At 35.5% G+C, this 22,133-nt stretch overlaps 1 protein-coding gene across 6 annotated transcripts in view; it reads left to right on the top strand.

Moving 5' to 3' along the window:
- Window positions 1-22,133, top strand: part of piga (phosphatidylinositol glycan anchor biosynthesis, class A) — a 171,051-nt gene that overhangs the window by 141,435 nt on the left and 7,483 nt on the right. For 2 of the 6 annotated variants that reach the window (XM_061053426.1, XM_061053424.1), the window contains exons 2-3: window positions 21,218-21,694; window positions 21,791-22,061. In XM_061053426.1, the coding sequence (XP_060909409.1) occupies window positions 21,248-21,694; window positions 21,791-22,061 (718 nt within the window). In that variant the 5' untranslated portion in view covers window positions 21,218-21,247. Of the gene's footprint in view, window positions 1-4,165; window positions 4,255-14,985; window positions 15,126-20,254; window positions 20,597-21,217; window positions 21,695-21,790; window positions 22,062-22,133 lie in introns of those variants that run through there. The other 4 variants (XM_061053427.1, XM_061053425.1, XM_061053422.1 and 1 more) reach the window with 4 other exon arrangements.

Genomic DNA, 22,133 nt, shown 5'->3' with positions numbered 1-22,133 from the left:
AATGACCATTTCCACTAGTGAAAAATGAATTGTAGATATCTTTAATTAGAATTGTTAATAGTGAAAATTACATTGTGGCTATGTCGGCTTGGAATTCTAACATGTCAAAAAGCAATTATTGATATCTACAATTGCTATTACCGCTAATACTTAAATGTTAAAAGGGCTTGCCACAGCTTAATTGTTAAAATGGCTTGCCATACCCCTTGTGGCTTGCGGAGAGACGGACATAAAAAAGAGGAAACGAGGACACTTGCTTTCACTTAAGAGGAAACTACTTCACAGTTGAAGACAGTAATGCTGTGATTTCTGATAGCCTGTATGTTTTTCGTTTGGGGTTTAAAGTTTAAACCGCAAAGATTTTTTAAAATCTCATAATAGTTATTCCCATAACACCACACGGAGCATTTTTTATGCCCTAACTTTGTGGAAATTAATTAACCTAATTTAGCAGCACTCCTCGGGATATCTGATTCGTCTGCTAAACTCAAAGTTCGAGTCATGAGAATATTTTTGGGATTCTTCATGCTGGTAACGGTCTCAGCAGGTAAGCTTTCATTCACTCTTAAACTATTCAGCAGTGGAAAAACAAAATGTTATTGTGTATTACTGTGAATGTTTGACCCATTGATCGATAGAAAATAAGGGCTAAGCTTAAACTCTTTAAATTTAAATTAGGACATTTCGCCCCTGTAATGTAAAGCCTTTCATGTTTTCATATTGATAGGCTATCTGTATAGTTATAGGCTACTTCTGGATGACAAAAAACGTATTAATGTGTTTGGTGTGAGTGGGTTTCGTTGCATAATATTTTAGCCCTGCTCAAAGGAGTTCAAGATTTGTCAGATGTTTCACATATTGAACTCTTCCAAAGCGGACAACACGTGTTAAACTGATTTAAATTCTACAATCGACAATGAAGTTCAAACATGCTGTAAGGATCCGGAAACGAAATAAAACTACTGCGGTCAAGCCAGCCGCTCCTCGAGTTTACATGGTGAAGTTAGTCGCCCCTAAATTTTAAGTGCCCACGTATTCTGGGTAAATGCTCCGGACTGCAGAGCGAGCAGGAGTAACAGACAGAGAGAGCGATTTTGACCCGTTATTAATCTCCTTTTCCAGACAAAAAAAAATCTTCCATAAGTAGAAAATGATTCTGATATTCTGAATTTGAGAAATCCATTGACAAAGTCCTTTATAAATCACTATAATGAGTCTTTTTTATGACTTTGATGTCTTGTAAAAAATAATTCTTCCATAAGTAGAAAATGATTCTGATATGGTTGGACATAGTACTTCATAGACTACGTGCACAAGTAATATGAAGTACTTTTACTGTGTACTTTTTGAGAAATCCACTGTCAAAGTCCATTCTAAAGCACTATAATGACTCTTTTTTATGACTTTGATGTCTTGTACAAAATAATTCTTCCATAAGTAGAAAATGATTCTGATATAGTTGGACGTAGTACTTCCTAGACTACATGTACAAGTAATATGAAGTACTTTTACTGTGTACTTTTTGAGAGATCCACTGTCAAAGTCCTTTATAAATCACTATAATGAGTTTTTTTTATGACTTTGATGTCTTGTAAAAAAGAATTCTTCCATAAGTAGAAAATGATTCTGATATAGTTGGACTTAGTACTTCCTAGACTACATGTACAAGTAATATGAAGTACTTTTACTGTGTACTTTTTGAGAGATCCACTGTCAAAGTCCTTTATAATCACTATAATGAGTTTTTTTTATGACTTTGATGTCTTGTAAAAAAGAATTCTTCCATAAGTAGAAAATGATTCTGATATAGTTGGACTTAGTACTTCCTAGACTACATGTACAAGTAATATGGAGTACTTTTACTGTGTACTTTTTGAGTAATCCATTGACAAAGTCCCTGACTTTGATGTCTTGTAAAAAATAATTCTTCCATAAGTAGAAAATGATTCTGATATGGTATCTGATATCCACAAAATCAATGGATTTCACAAAAAGTACACAATAAAAGTTCATATTATTATATTATTATTATTCATATTACCTGTGCATGTAGTTTAGGACGTACTAAGTCCAACCATATCAGAATCATTTTCTACTTATGGAAGAATTTTATTTTACAAGATATCAAAGTCATAAAAAAAACCTCATTATAGTGATTTATAAGGGACTTTGTCAATGGATTTCTGAAAAAGTACACAGTAAAAGTACTTCATATTACTTGTGCACGTAGTCTAGGAAGTACTAAGTCCAACCATATCAGAATCATTTTCTACTTATGGAAGAACATATATATTTATTTTTTTTCCCCAGGAACACACCTTATTTTGAAAAACGGAAGTTATCGCAGACTCGCAGTATTATTCTCAAACTAATTTCACCGACCTCCGAAGCTATTCCCTGAACAGTATTTTGTTTGCTCCCGTTTCATACACGTATATCTCATAGTCAGTTTTATGGTAAGACCTAGGCATTTAGCACTTCACTTCATCGCTCTCTCTCTCTGCTCGCTCTGGAGTCCGGAGCATTTATCATAAAAATCAGAATACGTGGGCACTTCAAATTTAGGGGCGGCTCACTTCACTCACGCATGGACTCGCGCGCGGACTCGGCCTATTTTTTTTTTTTTTTTACTTTTTTATTTATTTATGGCTGTGTCTGATTAAAATGGCTTAAAATAAGCTGTAAAGTCAGTAAAGTAGCTGTCATGCTCTCTGTGTTGTTCTCTGACGTACAGACGCGGACTCGACTGCGCGTCTCTTTTTCTCTCTCTCTCTCTCTCTCTCTCTCTTTTTCTCTCTCTCTCTCTCTCTCGTCCGCCTGTTTGTAAACTGAGCACGCTTCATAATAACATAAAGCGTGCATGTGTTGTATTATGACGTTATGTACAAGAGGTAATCGTGCTTAAGCACGGATAGTCCTGTGTAGTGTGACCGCGGGCCGTGCTGGCCAGCGGGGGAATGGCGCTGCGGGGGGGCAATCGTGTTTGGGTACAGCACGGGTACAACACGGTACAGATACATATTAGATCTGTAATAAAAACATTTGGAGGAGGGTAGGTTAAATCTAATTTACATATCGTTATTTTTCCTTGAAAACACTGTGGAAAGATTCGAAGTCTGGCTAGCAAGCCAGCCTTTCTGTTAAACATCCTGTCTGATCATAATGTTTGGTAACCACAGGTAAAGATGTAGAGAGAAATGTGTGCTAGCTGAAGGTCACTTCATCCAGCTTTCTGGTTCATTATTATCTCAGGCAACATTAAAGTGACAGCTGATCAACACGTAATAAGAGAGGGAATATAAACTTAATGAGAATCAGCAGGAGATAAAACATCAGGTTGTTACATATTTAATTATAGAAGATATTTGACAATATTGTGATACTTGATGACTGTATGATGATGCTCTCTCAGACTCTGAGAGCTACCTGCATAGTGACTGCCCTTCACATCAGCCCTTAGTAGAACATGGTAAACCCTGTTCTGCAAATTCATCCCATTTATAAAAAGGGACTGAAGGTTGGGAGCATCATGGGGTTCTTCATGTTTCACTGAAGCTTTATCAAAAAGTTGAAACAGAACATAGATATCGACAAGCAAGTGTGTTTTTCTTCTTGTTTGCACCGCTTCTTTAGTCTGAATGCTAAAATCATCTGTAAATTCACATTTTAAAGCTGATATTTAAAATAAATCTTCCTGGGGGAGCATGCCCCCGGACCCCCCTAGAGGGTTTGGATCCATGTCACCTTTTTCATCCCTAATGAGTTTGCATCCCTGAATATAATTATTAAAAATAACAAGAAGTTAAAAATCAAACATATGTACATCAGTTAAATAAAGGCAGAAAAAATACAATAATAGAATAATACCAGGTATAATTCATTAATGAAAGGTTTTCCCGCTGTCTAGACATTAGGTTATGTTATTGATACTGTTTAGATTTTTACAGTCATCTTGTTTGATGCCATGTTAGCCTTCATTTTTTTTTGTTTATTCTGTTGCACTTCTGGTGCATGTTGTCAGAAGCGTTTCCTTTGACAATGTTATCACGATTTGTTTAAGTTTATCAATCATTCAATAAAAAAAAATACATTTCCTATAAAAATCAATTCATTAGTCACAAGTATATGTTTGGTTTGCTGCCAAAGCTGCACGATTGTCTTTCTACAATTCACTTAGCAGACGCTTTTATCCAAAGCGACGTACATCAGAGAGTAAGAACAACACAAGCAAGGATCTAGAAAAAAGGGAACAATGTCAGTAAGAGCAAACGATCAGCTTTGAGTCTGATTGGACACACAGGTGCTGACAGGAAGTGACCCGAGGCAAAGCACAACATTGAGGGCAGTTCTTGAGAGCTCTAATCAGTATAGAAACCATCTTATAAGTCGTCGTTATCAAACAAAAACCATTGTCATTACCATAAAATATCACCCCAGTTCAATCATTCATGTTTATTTATCTAAGTCTTGTGTAACCTTCTCAGATGCTTTCCCCTTCAACTTCTGCTTCTATGAAAAAGCAAGTTGGGACCAGTTTGGGAACATTTTGCCATCTTGCCCAAAGACATGAATGACTAACACGACTTTTTAATGATTCAATATGATGGTGTGACTGGTGAAATCATGCAGGAGTCCCAGGTTCCGGTTATAACGTTTTATTTAACTTGCTGCTTGACAAGGTGTACATACACATTTGCATGAATGTGTGAATGTTTCTCTCTTTGTGTGTCTATCTGTGTGTGTGTGTGTGTGTGTGTGTGTGTGTGTGTGTGTGTGTGTGTGTGTGTGTGTGTGTGTGTGTGTGTGTGTGTGTGTGTGTGTGTGTGTGTGAGAGTGTGTGTGTGTGTGTGTGTGTGTGGTTTCTGAAAAGGGAAATAAACAAGAGAAAACACATACAAAGTGTTAAACTCAGTCATTCCTTTTAGAATATTAAACTAAATGACCTACTCCTAATATAACACAAGTGTATGAATGTGTCAACTGTCTGTTGCAACCATATTATGACTACATTACATGCTTAACAGGTGCACTAAACAATCAACATTAAGCAGAGGCTCATCCCAAACTAAAAACCGTAGCTGCATCAACTCACATAGTCTTAATTGGTCCTCATTAACATCAAAGGGATATGCATTTACCTCTAGAAATGATAATTAGCACTGATAAACTATTAAATGTACTTGCATTTCAATGGATTGCCAAAGGGTGAGACATACTGAATGGGGTCACAAAAACTCTGCACAGTTATTATGAGAACGAAAGGCTGACTTGGATAGTGTATGGTTATGAAGATGAGGCTTTAGCAAATATCACAAAAGCAAAATAAAACTTGTTCTGGAAAATGGGTCCTTTGATATAATTCTTAATACTGATGTGACAATGTGTAAGCAGGATTCGCTACCTCTGCAGGGGAACATTTTAGTTGTTGTTGTTTTTCCCAATATAAATTATGTTCAGAGGACAACACATTTAAAAATCTTAAATTGTGAAGCTTTCATAGACGGGTACATACGAAATATAGCCCAGAGCATGGGTTCACAGGCCTAAAAGTAAAATATTTCTTGCAAATGTACAACTGTAAAAAAACAAATACAAAATTTGGTTACATTCTGTACAGAATTGCCAAGGGAAACAGCTGCCATGTCAATAATTAACAGTTCATCATTTTAACATATAGAAATGAAATGACAATGTCTTAAAGTGCAGTTAATGAGGTCTGGACTGAATATAAGAAAAAAAGAAATTAAATAAAATAAGATAAACAATGAATCAAAAATACCAGGGCATATCAGTTTTCAGTTTCTATTTCACTGGGAACGTGTCTTCAAAATATCATAAACTGTTTGTGCTATTTTTCCTTTTACAAATTTTAAGGACTTGAGGTACAATTTAAATTCATTCAAAGAACAGACAAAATTGGGGGATGATTTTAAAAATCTATTTTTGGTGTATAAAGAATGTTGCTAGACACAGAATCACATTAATGTCAGAGTTCATCATTTGTGCTGTTCAAGATTATACCAAACGTAACTTCGTCTCTGGAGATAGAAAGTGGAAGTGATTAAAATTCCTTTGCATGAGTCACACTACACAAGAAAAATACATGGTCAAACGAACAAAAAAAAGAACAAACGTTGTCATCGAAAAGTAATCATAAGCCGGGGCATTTCCTGAGGTAAGACGTGATGTAAATAAACAACACGAAGTAGCGGCCTTAGCAACAGAGTCCACTACACGACGTTATAATGAGAATATCTGCCTTTATATCAATGCTATGTGTAATCCAATGGAATGACAACATCCACAAAAGAGAGGAGAACAACATACTGACGAACAGAAAACAGAATGCAGACGTTTAATTAGAGCACGGAGATCGTAGAGGTCGCGTGCAGACACTTTAGACAGTCACTGTATAAACGTCATTCTCTTTCTATTGGCTCAAATTGAAATCTCCGGAGTATATGCTGCCACTTTCAGACATCAGCTCACTCGGGTTTTCTGCGGATAAAATACTAGAGGTCTGGAGGAGAAACTCCGGGTAAAGTCTGCGGGAAAAATGCGTCTGTTTGCGTTCACACATAGCCTAAAGAACCTCCGCGTAGACTAATCTCTGGAGTTTTTTGGGAGATTTCCGTATGTGTGAAAAGGGTTATAGCAAACAATAGGACATGTTCACTTCAAAGCAAAAACTTTGTTTTGGAAAAAGTGATTGCAGAATTGTTTGGGACACGTCAATCATAGGTAAACAAAAAAAAGAAAAAGTCCCAGTTAAATGTCCCCTGCAGCTCTTTCCAAAGTTGTCGGATGTGAAAAGAGAAAGCTAGTCGACACAGGTTTGTTTGGGTGTGTGAACCACGAGGAGAAATTACACTTACCCTTTTTTTCCTACCAAAATTGCTTAATGAAGTGAATATAGAAGTGTTTTTATGTGGCTGCATTTGACAGTTGAAAAGAAACAAAAGAGACACTTTGAGCATGTTGGCTCTAAACGTCACTTGTCGATAAATCCTTTAAACGGGATCTCCTCTGGTGCTGATCCCGTTTGCTTCGTTTGACCTGTTTGTGGTTTTAGCGCCAGGCCAGCACCCTTAGGTATGTGTGTGTCTGTTTATGATTTTCCATTTGACAGTTGAACATCAATTGACTGTCTGCACCTTCCCCACTTAAGCCAATGTTTCCATGCCCTATTCAAACTCCTGTACAACATCCTCTGCTGATTAGCAGGTTTAATAGGTGCTTTCCAGGGTGATGCGGGTTTGATTGTCATGTGAATGGAATAAAGGTGAACCCTAGGTTTACTTTCACTTATGTAGGCTAAATGACTGTCAATTGCCTTTTTGTTTGATAAGAGATCAGTTTATGGTAGGAATGTGTCCTGGAGCATGTACAAACTTGCTGGCATCAAGGGACAAGGAGCCACACTTTACCACTGATTTTAGTTAGAAATCATAAGCCATATAATATATTGAAAGCAACTGATTTATTACTGATCAATTCTTGTTTCATTATCACACTGCTTTGTTAAATTTAAGCCTAAAAAGTATTCTGTGACTATTTGCTGTCACATCAAGCTGAGTAGAAATCTGACTTAAAAGTTAATAAATTAATTAAAGATTAACCTAGTCTTATCTAATGTTTACTTCATTTGACGTTAAAGTCTTTAAATGTGATTTTTCACTCTTAAATATAATATAAATCAAGTATATCCTCTGAAAATAACTCTGTGAGTCATGACTGTCTACAATGGGTGTAACACCCGAGTCCCACTGTCTGTGATGTTTTCAGAGTTTTCAGAGTCCTATCTTCTATCAGAGTACAGTATGTTATTCTTCTTTTCTCTAGTCCCTCAATTAAACAACTTTTATACACGAGGGGAGGAGTCAGCCGGTCGTCCTGGCGATGTAAACAAACTGAAGATAGGACTCTGAAAACGCTGAAAACATCACAGACAGTGGGACTCGGGTGTTACACCCATTGTAGACAGTCATGACTCACAGAGTTATTTTCAGAGGATATACTTGATTTATATTATATTTAAGAGTGAAAAATCACATATAAAGACTTTAAAACAAAGCAGTGGCTCTAAATGTGCAAATTTTGAAACGACAGTTGGAAATCTAAGCGTTGCATGCATTTTTGCTGTGAAAACCAAAGACATTTTGTCCTACATTTCAAAACGTTGCACAACAGTAATTTTAAGGAAACCTCAAGTCTGGGGAGCTTTGATATAGCGTTATTTGTGAGAAACCTTCATCCACGCGGTAAAGACAAAACAAGAATATTACTTAGAAGTTATTGTTGCATTTCTCAGTAAAATGTGTCCTCGACAGTAAACTGAATTTTTCCATCACACGGGACACCGGCAGAAATGATGGTGATGAATGCTGGTTGGAGCCCCCCCCCCCCCCCCCCATTGATTTTCACCTCGGGCCCCAACAGACTCAAGAATCACCACTGACTGCACCTCAAAATTTCTAAAATACGTTTTAAAAGCTAAAATGACAACGTGCGTTACCATGTTGTTTGGAGAACTGGGCAGATACCCGCTCAGTGTCGCAGTCCAAAAATATTCATCATTGTGGGGGGAGGCTGTTAGGAGGAAAATAAAGTAAAAGTCAGTCTAAGATTAATGTTTAATCACTGGGTTTTACAGGTTATGCAGATACTGGAGGATTGTTGTTTTGTCTGATGTCTAGATTTCCCAGAAGTCTCAAGCTAACTGCTCAACAGAGCCTGAAAGATCAGTTTGTGCAGAAGTGGCAGAGTGAGCTCAGAAGTATGACATCATACGATACATTTTGTTGAATTTAAACGAGGGCATTGGAAGATAGAAAACAGACGATTTGTAACCTTTGTGATGAAAATCGTTTTGGAGACTAGTATCACGTTTTGTTTGAATATATGTGTGTAATGAACTACAGAAGAAAACTACCTGCCAAAAACACAATGTGAACTGTCCATCTACGCATGTATAAGTTAATTTTGTTGCTACCATCAGATAATCCAAAAGTTATTTCTGTAAATTCGATGCATTTTTTGAAGAATGTCCTTCTCTTGTTTAATGTAATGATTGTTATATTTTGTCGTGCGCTATCACATCATCACGAGCCATATAAATTAAATTAAATGGATGAAAATGAAAATATGTGGAAAAGGTGTCCCGTGTTCTCTGGTCTCTGACTATCACTTTTTTTTTTAAATCCCAATAAAAGTAAAAGAATAATAAAAACTTACATAATGTGTATATATAAGTATACACAGTCTAAGCCTGTGAAAGGATTCCATCTATAGGTGTTGACATTGAGGACAAAAGGGAGATCTTTAATTGATTATTTCAATCTGTGTGTTGTTCATAATTACTCTTTATTTATTTATTACTTAATCTTTATCTTTAACTTCTTAGCAGTAGATGACACTAAGACTATCACCGGCCTCCGAGGACACCCTGTCCTCCTACCGTGCAATTGCTCAGGAATCAATTTGGACAAGGACTTTCGATGGCAGATGGAAAAGTCAGAACAAGTCAACGAAGCTGTGTTATTCCAATACAACAAATCATCTCCCGATGTTGGATTTGTGGCAGAGGATAACTGCTCTCATCTCCTAACTAACATCACATGGACGGACCAGAGGAATTACACATGCTGTTTCTATATTTCTATGACATACAGACGCTACCATGTCATTCTAAACGTTTCTGGTGAGTAATTTATTATTATTTATTACACACTCACAGTATTTGATCCTTTATTAATTTACAATTTAATTTGACGTACATTTAATATAATCTTGCATCATTTTAACCTTTAGTCCCCTCCCACCAGCCATATTCAATGTTTTATAAGAAGCGCTGAAGTACAAAGGTTTTCTGGTGTGATGCAATAGGACTCGATGAATTTGTGGAATTTGAATGGATGGCTTCTTCCGAACTCGTCCATAATCAACATAACCTACAATTATATGTGGGGCGCTCACTCGTCCCCACAAATACAACAGCTGCCTGCCCATTACTAAAGTCAACATGTGTTTCAATGAAGTGCCATATTCTCCTGAAAAGGCTCATTTAGCTCAAAGTCCACACAGGGCCAGCTCTCTGGATTCAAGACTTTGTGTCCTGCTGTCCACAGAGGGGAGAAAGTCAGGTGTGCTCACAGTGAGCACTGGCTGCCCCCCAAGGCTGTGTCCTCTCCCCTGTGGTATTTTCTTTATTACTAATGAATTTAAGATCAATTACAGCAATTTCACTTTATTTAAGTATGCACAGATGATATGGCCCTTGTTGGGGGTCCTGGTGTGACACTAGTCTGCTAGAAATTGTTGTAGCCATGCAAGACAAAATAATTAATTATCTGCACTAAACAAGATTTTAAAAACAGAGCCAGTTTCACCTGAAGGCCAACAAGTTGAAACTGTGGAACCCTTGAAATACCTCAGCACAGTTTTGGACTGCCAGCTTAGCTTCTCTGAAAATACAGAGTATATATTTTCAAGAAATGCACACAGCCACTTGATCTCATTAGAAAACTCAGTCAGCACATTTTATTTTAATTGGTTTACAAATCTATTGTTGAGTGTGTCCTTCCTGCTGGTACTGTCACCTGAACTTTAGATTTAAGAATAAACTCTCTAAAGATTGTGTCAACGGCAGACAAAATAGCGACAAAAAAACCCCTCTGTCTCAACTACTAACTGACATGGAAGAAACGAGGAGTCTCCCAGCAGATCATTCCCATCCTCTCTTCTTCAAGTTTGAGCCTCCGAGCTCAGAGAGGCGCTATAGTGTCCCTCTGGCACCTCAAAATGTAAAAGAAGTCATTTATCCCCAGTGCAATAAACATCCTTAATATTACAAAATGTATGACCGGATCTGAACCGTGATCTGAACTGTTGTTTAATGTGTAAATGTCGCTGCCCTGCATGTCTGTGTTACTGACTGCCTAAATGTTTTTCTGCTGTTTTATGTATCTGGAGAGCCTAAGGCACACAATGACGATTTATTCTATTCTATTCTATTCTATTACCTCAGATCCTTCATCCGACAAGGCAGTTGGAAACTCCACAGTAAAGCCAGGTAACTATTATTATTTCATATAGGATGGGACGTATATACGGGACAGTTTAGCCTCTTTTCTTTTTTTTTTTACCTGGCATTAAAAGTAGCAACAGTCACAATCCCACGAGCTGTAAAGTAGCCTCCATTAAAAGTAAAATCTGTAACATGTAACATCATTATGTTAAAAGAAAATCCTGAGGATTCGTACAGTGTCTTTCATTCAGTGTCAATATTCTATATTTGTTCACAGTAGCCTTGGATTCTCCACGCAATCACTGGAAAGTCTTGACAATCATTCCGTTTCTATTTGTGCTTGCCTTGGCTCTTTTCTTGTTCTATCATATCCGATTTTCCAAGTAAGTGTCAAAGTGTTTATCTGAACTTGTTGCACAATAGTTAGTGCAGTTGCTTAATCGGGCTGACGGTGGTTATGTTGTTTTGTGTAGAAATCTATCACTGCTCTGCTCTCTAACTAAAGTGATTTGTCTCCTATATCCTTTAGGCATGTACAGAAGAGAACAAAAGTGCCCACAGAGAACTTATAAATAAAAAGACTTCAGTGTGACAAAGTTAAAAAAAACATTCCACCAGAGGGCGCTCAGTCAACAGAGTTACATCCAGGGACTGTTTACAAGCAGCTTGTTTCCTTTGTTCATGCCACTCATGAAATGGTTTGTTTCTGTTATCTTCTATGTTAAAGATGAAGTCATCCATTTGAATGTAATCAGTAACACCTCCGCAGCATGCCAAATGCAAGTCATCAAACAACAAAAACCAGTTCACATCATGCTGTTTCCCTGCTGCAGACAGCAGGCAATTATGCCAAAGTTGTGCAAGAAAAAAATTGTTCAACTTTCATGGTCTACTTCTACTTCCATGAAGCAGAATGTGAAGAACTTGAGGAAATCAAAGAGCCTCAGAGTCTTAAAACCACAAAGAAACATCCTTCATTCAGAATTACTGCATTATTTCTGTTAGTACCTTCATTGAAATTAAAAAAAAAAAAAAAAGTAAATACAGGGATATTTATCCACTCTTGGAGGGCTGGGAGATATATTGAGTTTTTCAGATATATTGATATATTTTCAAACAAGATACTGGGTAACACAATATTTTTTATTTATTTAATATATATAGTTTAAGTTGCATTCAAATATTGTTATGTGTGTCTTCTGCAGAGCTGTCAGTTTACCTATTATAGAGCACCAGTATATTAATGTCATTTTTCATGTCCATGTTGACATTGTTCAACTCTTAAAGTCTTTATATGTGATTTTTCACACTTAAATGTATAAATCAAGTATATCCTCTGAAAATAACTCTGTGAGTCATGACTGTCTACAATGGGTGTAACACCCGAGTCCCACTGTCTGTGATGTTTTCAGAGTTCTCAGAGTCCTATCTTCACTTTGTTTACATCGCCCGGACGGCCGGCTGACTCCTCCCCTCGTGTATAAAAGTTGTTTAATTGAGGGACTAGAGAAAAGAAGAATAACATACTGTACTCACTGCTTAACTGTGTTTCTAGATCACGCTCATTTCAGGTAAATTTACATGCAGTGTGAAGATACCAGCATAATAAAGATCGCTAGCATTAGCATGCTAACACAACAATGCAGCGCGAGTTGTTTTGGTTTCATGCTGGTGCTCAAGGGCGACATCTGCTGGATCAAAAAATCACATAAAAAGCCTTTAATAAAACACATTTGGCGATGTTGATTTGACTTAGAACTTTGATTTTATGTTTTCTTTATAGAAAAAAATATATAGATATATATTCTGTATATATTCAGCTAAATAATATCGATTTAGGAGTTTTTTGGTCCTTATCACCCAGCACTAACTCTTTGTTATTTGATGTGTTCAAGACTTTGCAACAGTTTTGTAAACTTTGACTTCGGGGTTGTTATGCAGCTGTTTTTATTTACCCTTTATCAACTTCAAGGTGATCTTTTTAAAGCATAGTTGCAGCACTGTTCTTTTCATGCAAAAAACACAAACATGTAAAGTCTGTGAAATGTTTATGTCTTTTACTGTGACTAAGAAATGTCTTGAAATGTGACCTGCCCCTCTGTAAGGATTATATTAATGTTGTTTTTTATTTTCCAGGCTGGTGTCACTTTTGTACTTTACCCAGTACATGTATATAAATATCTAGTATAACAAGTTTTTCGAAGTTGTTTTTGAAGTTTTGGAATCCCAACAGAACATGTTTGCTACCAATCCATTTATTTTTCTGTATTCTTATCCATTTTTTATGCACTGAATTTTAGTCACTGTATACTTGGCTTAGTGCTGTGCTAATGGTGAATTAATGTTGGATCTTTGTAAATAATATAGAGAGTATTTGAACTTGCTTTTTTTGGAAAGTGTCTTGGGATTTGTTATGAATATTTGCACTACAAATAAAAGATTGTTTGATTGATTGATTGCATCGACCCTCTGGTTGGGCTATTTCAACAACCTATACTCTATGGTGAATATTCAACCCAGCATTGTTTAAACTAACCTACTCCTGCCAAAGAAAGACTTGCTTGAAAAACAATGCTTTATGTATGTGAATTTTACTTTAAAAGTGTATGAGAATCAAAATAAAGAAACAATGCGTTATCTTTTAAATTCAAATTGAGATGTTAAATAATTCCCCACGGCGTCTTCACAAAAGATGACAAAGAGTTTAACCTTCATGAGAATGCGTGGCGATAGGCCTACATTATGAATATCTGTCATTCTTCTTGGTCAAAATGAGTATTTTGGACATCCACAATAATGTTCATTCTTTTGTATCCACATTGCCATTTTCAGCTATCAGCTGTCACTCTTCCTTGTAGAAATGGCAGTGTCACTTTTACCATTCATGTGTATTGGGCTTTCACTTTCAGATATTGTCTTGTCATCAGCATGAACAATGGATATGTACAGTAGAGTTCTTCCACAGAAACATTTTTTTTTTAACCTATATCTGCAAATGTTTCTTGCCAAAACCTTAATTCCAGATATCCAAAAATAATGTTTTGAAAAACATTAAATATCTATAATGTAATTTTCAATAAATTAAATAGTTTCACATACAATTCTGGTAATTATATTCTGAATATTTTTTTATTACAATTCTTACTGAGAATACAATAATGGCTATCTAAATATTATAAATCATAGGCATGCGTTTTCTTTATCTGTTGGGCCCATCGGTTAAATGCATGCATGGCACTATGGGATAATCCCAAAATTCAATGTTGAAGTAGCAAAGAGAACGTCAGATTTCCTGAACGTTTATACAGTATAGAGTTTTTTGACATTTTGGTAGCATTAGAAATTCGTCAAGATTTATTGTATGAAATAATATTTACACATTCACGGGTGACGGGGGTCAGATGTGTATTCATGATGGTTACAGCACAAACAGGCGGATTAATATTAACATCAAATGATCTAAGTCAGAGGGGAAAAGAGTCACATGGAGTAAAATCAAACAGGAATGTCAACAATATTGGAACAGTCAGACCAAAGTGAAGACATGTATACTCAAATCACAGGGAAATAGATAAAGTCAAATACAGAGGGAGCAACAGAAGAGAGGAGGTCGTAATGTCCAGGTTAAGAATCGGTCACAGTAATTTAAATAGTACTCTACATATCATTGGAAAACATTCATCTGGTCTTTGTGAGATTTGCAATCAAGCAGAAACAGTTGAACATGTAGTCTACTTATTAAATGTAGAAAGTATTTTACACATAGACAGAACATGATGTCTGAAATAGAGAGAGAGGGACTAAGTAATAAGATATGTAAACATTATTTTTAAGAACAGGCCTGTTGAGGATTTAGGAATAGGAGGGATAGTTAAATCCAGTAGATGGCAGTAATGCGATTTTTGGATGCCAGCTGCCAATAAAACCTGAAGAAGAAGAAGAATACAGCAGCGCCCGCCTTGCGTATGACGTGAACGTACCGGAAGTGATAAAGGCGGCTAGCTCTTAGCTCAGGGGCTAGCGAGTAGAAATGAATCTGTACCTGGAAATTGTTGTGGATATCTCAACAGGCTGGAACAAGTTTAACATTTTGTCCACGGTAAGGCAACTCGATACACACAACATGACATTATCTGCCTTACAGTGTGTTAAAGTGTGACATGTAAACAAAGTGTGAAACGTAAACAAAGTGTGTTAGCTTACTGTGGGGAGATTCTGCTGTAAACACTTAAATCATGATTATAACATCAAACTGATGTTGGTTTGAAAAAGTGGGTTTAACATGAAAGAGCGACGATGTTTACGATTCTCAAGCTGACACATAAACAGTAAAGTGTTTACTTTATACAGTGTGTAGTTTTATACAGTGTATACTTTATACAGTGTGTAGTTTATACAGTGTATACTTTATACAGTGTATACTTTATACAGTGTGTAGTTTTATACAGTGTATACTTTATACAGTGTATAGTTTTATACAGTGTATACTTTATACAGTGTATAGTTTTATACAGTGTATAGTTTTATACAGTGTATACTTTATACAGTGTGTAGTTTTATACAGTGTTTAGTTTATACAGTGTATAGTTTTATACAGTGTATACTTTATACAGTGTGTAGTTTTATACAGTGTTTAGTTTATACAGTGTATAGTTTTATACAGTGTATAGTTTATACAGTGTGTAGTTTATACAGTGTATAGTTTTATACAGTGTATACTTTATACAGTGTATAGTTTTATACAGTGTGTAGTTTTATACAGTGTTTAGTTTTATACAGTGTTTAGTTTATACAGTGTTTAGTTTTATACAGTGTTTAGTTTATACAGTGTATAGTTTTATACAGTGTATACTTTATACAGTGTTTAGTTTATACAGTGTGTAGTTTTATACAGTGTTTAGTTTATACAGTGTATAGTTTTATACAGTGTATACTTTATACAGTGTATAGTTTTATACAGTGTGTAGTTTTATACAGTGTTTAGTTTTATACAGTGTTTAGTTTATACAGTGTTTAGTTTTATACAGTGTATAGTTTTATACAGTGTGTACTTTATACAGTGTATAGTTTTATACAGTGTTTACTTTATACAGTGTATACTTTATACAGTGTATAGTGTATACTTTATACAGTGTATACTTTATACGGTGCATAGTTTTATACAGTGTGTAGTTTTATACAGTGTTTAGTTTTATACAGTTTTTAGTTTATACAGTGTTTAGTTTTATACAGTGTTTAGTTTATACAGTGTATAGTTTTATACAGTGTATACTTTATACAGTGTTTAGTTTATACAGTGTGTAGTTTTATACAGTGTTTAGTTTTATACAGTGTTTAGTTTATACAGTGTATAGTTTTATACAGTGTATACTTTATACAGTGTGTAGTTTTATACAGTGTATACTTTATACAGTGTATAGTTTTATACAGTGTGTAGTTTTATACAGTGTTTAGTTTTATACAGTGTTTAGTTTATACAGTGTACTTTATACAGTGTTTAGTTTATACAGTGTATAGTTTTATACAGTGTGTACTTTATACAGTGTATAGTTTTATACAGTGTTTACTTTATACAGTGTATACTTTATACAGTGTATAGTGTATACTTTATACAGTGTATACTTTATACAGTGCATAGTTTATACAGTGTATACGTTATACAGTGTATAGTTTTATACAGTGTTTACTTTATACAGTGTACTTTATACAGTGTATACTTTATACAGTGTATAGTGTATACTTTATACAGTGTATATTTTATACAGTGCATAGTTTATACAGTGTATAGTTTTATACAGTGTGTACTTTTATACAGTGTATACTTTATACAGTGTGTACTTTATACAGTGTTTAGTTTTATACAGTGTGTACTTTATACAGTGTATAGTTTTATACAGTGTTTAGTTTTATACAGTGTGTACTTTATACAGTGTATAGTGTATACTTTATACATTGTATAGTTTCATACAGTGCATAGTTTATACAGTGTATACTTTATACAGTGTATAGTTTTATACAGTGTGTACTTTATACAGTGTGTACTTTATACAGTGTGTAGTTTTATACAGTGTATAGTTTATACAGTGTGTAGTTTTATACAGTGTATACTTATACAGTGTGTAGTTTTATACAGTGTGTAGTTTTATACAGTGTATACTTTATACAGTGTATAGTTTTATACAGTGTGTAGTTTTATACAGTGTTTAGTTTATACAGTGTGTAGTTTTATACAGTGTTTAGTTTATACAGTGTATAGTTTTATACAGTGTATACTTTATACAGTGTGTAGTTTTATACAGTGTGTACTTTATACAGTGTGTACTTTATACAGTGTATGGTTTATACAGTGTGTAGTTTTATACAGTGTATAGTTTATACAGTGTGTAGTTTTATACAGTGTATACTTGTACAGTGTATAGTTTTATACCCTGGACTGTGGTTTAGTAAACATCACAACCCTCTGTGTGAGTTAAAATGGATCCAATGTTGTAAGTTAGTATTTTTTTTTTTATCAGCAGCATTAACAATTTACCCCCTCCCCAAAATGTTGTCATAACATTATATCTTAGTTAGGGTTGTCAGGATACCAGTATTTTATTTTATTTATTTTTTTATTAGGTGCAATAGAGTGAAAAACTGGTGACATGTACAGAACAAATGAGGCACAAAAAAAAGACAAGGTCAGGACAACAACTTCAAAATACAGTAAAAAAAATAAATAAACAAATAAAGACAGCAAAATACTAAGACATCAATAGACACACATCAGACTACAACCAGCAAATACATTACAAAACTATATGAAATACCTAAGAAAGAATACAAGAAGTGAAAGAAGCGACAGAGAGAAAGAGAAGGGGAAGGAGAGAAGGTGCTTTGTAAGGAGGTAGAAGAGAGTTGAGGAGTTGAGCAGTGTGTATGGTATGTGTTGAACAATGTTGTGGTTTGAGAGGATACCAGTATTTGAAACCTAGACAAGATACTAGTCTTCGGCACCCAATAATAGGTCATTTCTTATTTACATTTATGCAAACTATCAGTTTACACAGTATGCAGTGTGGTACATTTATTCCTCTTCCTCAAGTGTCTGTACTATCGAGCAGTAAAACCACAACAATTGTTTCATTTTAAAACATGTAGATTTGAAAAAGCCTCTAAAAGTTTGCAACCTTTAAATACGTATTAAATACATCAAGGTGATAGGCCTATCAAAAAGGTGTAGGCTGAAGCTTAAGCTTATTATGCCTACCCTTTATACAGAACATGTTCAGCCAGACAACACTTTAAGTACTAGGTTTGAGTTACACCATAGCTATTCAGAACCAACGAATCAAACATTTTACAAAAAACAAACAAATCAAACATTTTACAAAAAAATTTAACAAATCAAACATTTTACAAAAAAATCTAACATTTTACAAAAAACCAAACAAATCAAACATTTTACAAAAAAACCAAACAAATCAAACATTTTACAAAAAATCAAACAAATCAAACATTTTACAAAAAACAAACAAATCAAACATTTTTTTTAAAAACAACAAATCAAACATTTTTTCAAAAAATCAAAAAAGTTACAAAAAAACAAACAAATCAAACATTTTACAACAAATCAAACATTTTACAATAAAACAAACAAATCAAACATTTTTTCAAAAAAACAACAAATCAAACATTTTACAGAAAATCAAACAAATCAAACATTTTACAAAAAACAAACAAATCAAACATTTTTTCAAAAAAACAACAAATCAAACATTTTACAGAAAATCAAACAAATCAAACATTTTACAAAAAAACAACAAATCAAACATTTTACAGAAAATCAAACATTTTACAAAAAAACAAACAAATCAAACATTTTACAAAAAATCAAACAAATCAAACATTTTACGAAAAATCAAACAAATCAATTTGGTTTGCAGTGGTTTCCGGTATGCCTTTTTGTCAGTGAGCGGAACCCAATCTCTAGCTGACATGAATCTCCTGATTAAAGGCCCTAAATCTCACCACTGTTTCTGTTTGGCCTTGGCTATGGAGAGATGAGGAAGGGAGTTGCGCATTTCGAATAGTTCAGATTATCCTTTGGTCAAACAAACAGTCGCAGCACAGTCAGTGTCCGTCCAGAGAAGATGTGAGGTCGTCAAGCTGTCATTTACATCTCTAAAAAAAGTTTTTTCATAGTCATCGTCAGGTCCTGAGTGCAGTGCATGTGTTCACGTTGCATATGGTCAAAAAAATGGGTTGACAACGTCAGATGCAGTTTCATATCTTTTAGCCATGGTGAAATTTACCCACCACTGATAAATATGCAAAGGACTGGGTTATTTGGATTTAACTGCAATGTAGATGGGCATGGAAATACTGAACCTGGGCCGTGTACTCCTCCCACGGCTCCCGCCTGTTCTTCTGACGGCGGGTGTTGTGGGGGTGACGTTGGAGGAGTTGCGACTTCAGCGTCATCCCATCTGAGTTTAATCGGCTTCAGGAGACTGGTGAGCTCAGAATGAGAATGTTTTAGAAGAAGGGGAGGGTTTGGGCGGATTGTGTGTGTGAGCATGCATTCTGTCCCTAAACTCTCTTTATCTGTCTTTTCTTCACAGTTAGGCAACAACTTTGCTTTCTTTTTTCTTTCTCTACGTTCAGCTTCATTCATCCACAGTTGAAAACTCGCTTTATGTTTTTCAATAACTTCCAAATCTTTCACCTTAATCTTCTTTTTCTTTCGTAATTCACCCTCTTTCACATTTAACCGGTCTGCCAAACATGTTAATTGTGAAACACTAAAACTTCCGACCCTCAGGAAATCCCAACTCTTTTACCCATGTTTCATAACACGACACCCATTTATCACCATGTTTTCCCCACATTGTTCGACAACATGAACCATTTGGACATTCTTTGGCATTTTTGTTACTTTCAGACCCCATACTTTGTCTGAAAGACTCATTTGAGATTTTTCCCTGAATCCTGGAAACGTCTTTGCAGGATGCGATTTTTTTATGGTTATTCGCAAAACCCAGAAAATCCAATACTTAGGATTTTTGTAAGATTAAGACTTAAATAAATAATAAATTAAATAAACTTGAATAAACTTTTTTATTTATTTTCTATTTTTTTTATTTATTATATATATATATATATATTTTTTTTTAAATAATTATTTATTATAATTTTTTATGTATTTATTTAAATCTATTTTTTGTATCTATTTTTTTGTACATTCTTAATTTTTCTTTTTTTATTTAAATTGTACTGTGTTCACTTTTTGTTTGCAATCTTTGCTCTTTGCTGCTGTAACAATGTAAATTTCCCCATTGTGGGATAAATAAAGTATTATCTTATCTAAATCTTACTTCAGATACAGTAAATGCCAAATTAAGTCTCAAATGTAATCTTGTCTGAAAACAAAGACCTTTGACTCAATTAAAAAGTGATCCAAACACTAATAATTTATACCAATAGAAATTTTGGAGGAATCTTACCGAATAGATTTTTCTGAGGTTCTTAGGATCTCGAGGTGACAGCCCAGACTCACAGAGACGGTCCTCCCTTCTCCAAAGATTTAAGGTAAGAGGCAGGACGTGTTTTTGCTCGGTCCTGGATGATCAGTCCCCGTTCTCCGAGTCCTGGACGATCAGTCCTGAGATCCCACTTCTGACACCAAAATTGTGCTGGAAATTTCTGTTAACAATGCAAAAGAAAGGATCATGAGTCAATCAGTGTCTTTGTTTAGTTTAATCCTTCTTGCAAGTAGAAGGAACAAAGCTTCAGAGTGTCAATACAGTCTGAAAGCTCAAAGTAATATGCTCGGGTTTATATACACATGCTTCAGAGAAAAACCTTCATGCCTATATAAGGATTGCAGATACAGGCGCAGTCAAATATCAAATACATTTCGTCATACATTTTAACACGTCGCACAACAGTAATGTCAAGGAAAGAGTATCTTTGATATTTAGCTATTTGTGAGAAACCTTCATCCTTGGGTAAAGACAAAACAAGAATATTACGTATTTAATTATTGTAGCATTTCTCAAGCGAGCTGTAAGTCTCTTAAGTCTGCGGAGAAGTAAGTTAGTTGTGCTTGTATTTGTTCAACTAAAGCATTACATTTGAGGGAATGTTAATATGAGCATATTACCTTTGTTTTGAACATGTTATCTGATTATCTTTTTTTTTTTGTTCTAGTGAGAAACACAGCCATACAGAGGTTCTGAAATGGGCCAAAGAAGGAGAGCATCAGCTGTGAATACCCCGTCATCTCAGAGAGTCTCCGGAGCTCTTGGAGATGTCGCCAAAGTCCCCCACAGGAAACACAATATCTGCATGGTGTCCGACTTCTTCTATCCAAATATGGGAGGAGTAGAAAGTCACATTTACCAGCTCTCCCATTGCTTGATAGAAAAGGGACACAAAGTGGTAATTGTCACCCATGCCTATGGGAACAGAAAGGGTGTCCGGTACCTCACCAACGGACTGAAGGTCTACTACCTCCCCTTGCAGGTGATGTACAACCAGTCCACAGCCACCAGCTGCTTCCACAGTCTCCCACTTCTGCGCTGCGTGTTTGTGAGGGAACGCATCACTGTGGTGCACGCACACAGTTCATTTTCCGCAATGGGCCACGATGCACTGTTCCATGCCAAGACCATGGGCCTTAACACGGTATATGACTTTCTATGTTGCACCGGGTCCGAGATCAATATGATGTGTTATATTGTTAACAAAACATTGACACAAACGTTTCTGTTTTTTTCCAAGGTGTTCACTGACCACTCGCTCTTCGGCTTTGCTGATGTGAGCTCCGTGCTGACCAACAAGCTTCTGACCGTGTCCCTGTGTGATACCAGCCACACTGTGTGCGTTTCGTACACGAGTAAAGAGAACACAGTGCTCCGTGCAGCACTCAACCCGGAGATAGTTTCAGTTATTCCCAACGCTGTTGACCCGACAGACTTCACCCCTGACCCATCCCAGCGCCAGGAAGACACCATCACCATTGTCGTGATCAGCCGCCTTGTCTACCGCAAAGGTAAAGGAGGAAGCTCCATTTGTTTGACAGTTTCACCTATTTTTCCTATTTCTCCTTTTCATTCACAGAACG

This window comes from Labrus mixtus, chromosome 13 (assembly GCF_963584025.1).
Source record: "Labrus mixtus chromosome 13, fLabMix1.1, whole genome shotgun sequence".
Lineage (NCBI taxonomy): Eukaryota > Metazoa > Chordata > Actinopteri > Labriformes > Labridae > Labrus > Labrus mixtus.
The sequence above is the reverse complement of the archived record's forward strand: the minus strand, read 5'-3'. Positions and strand labels throughout refer to the sequence as shown.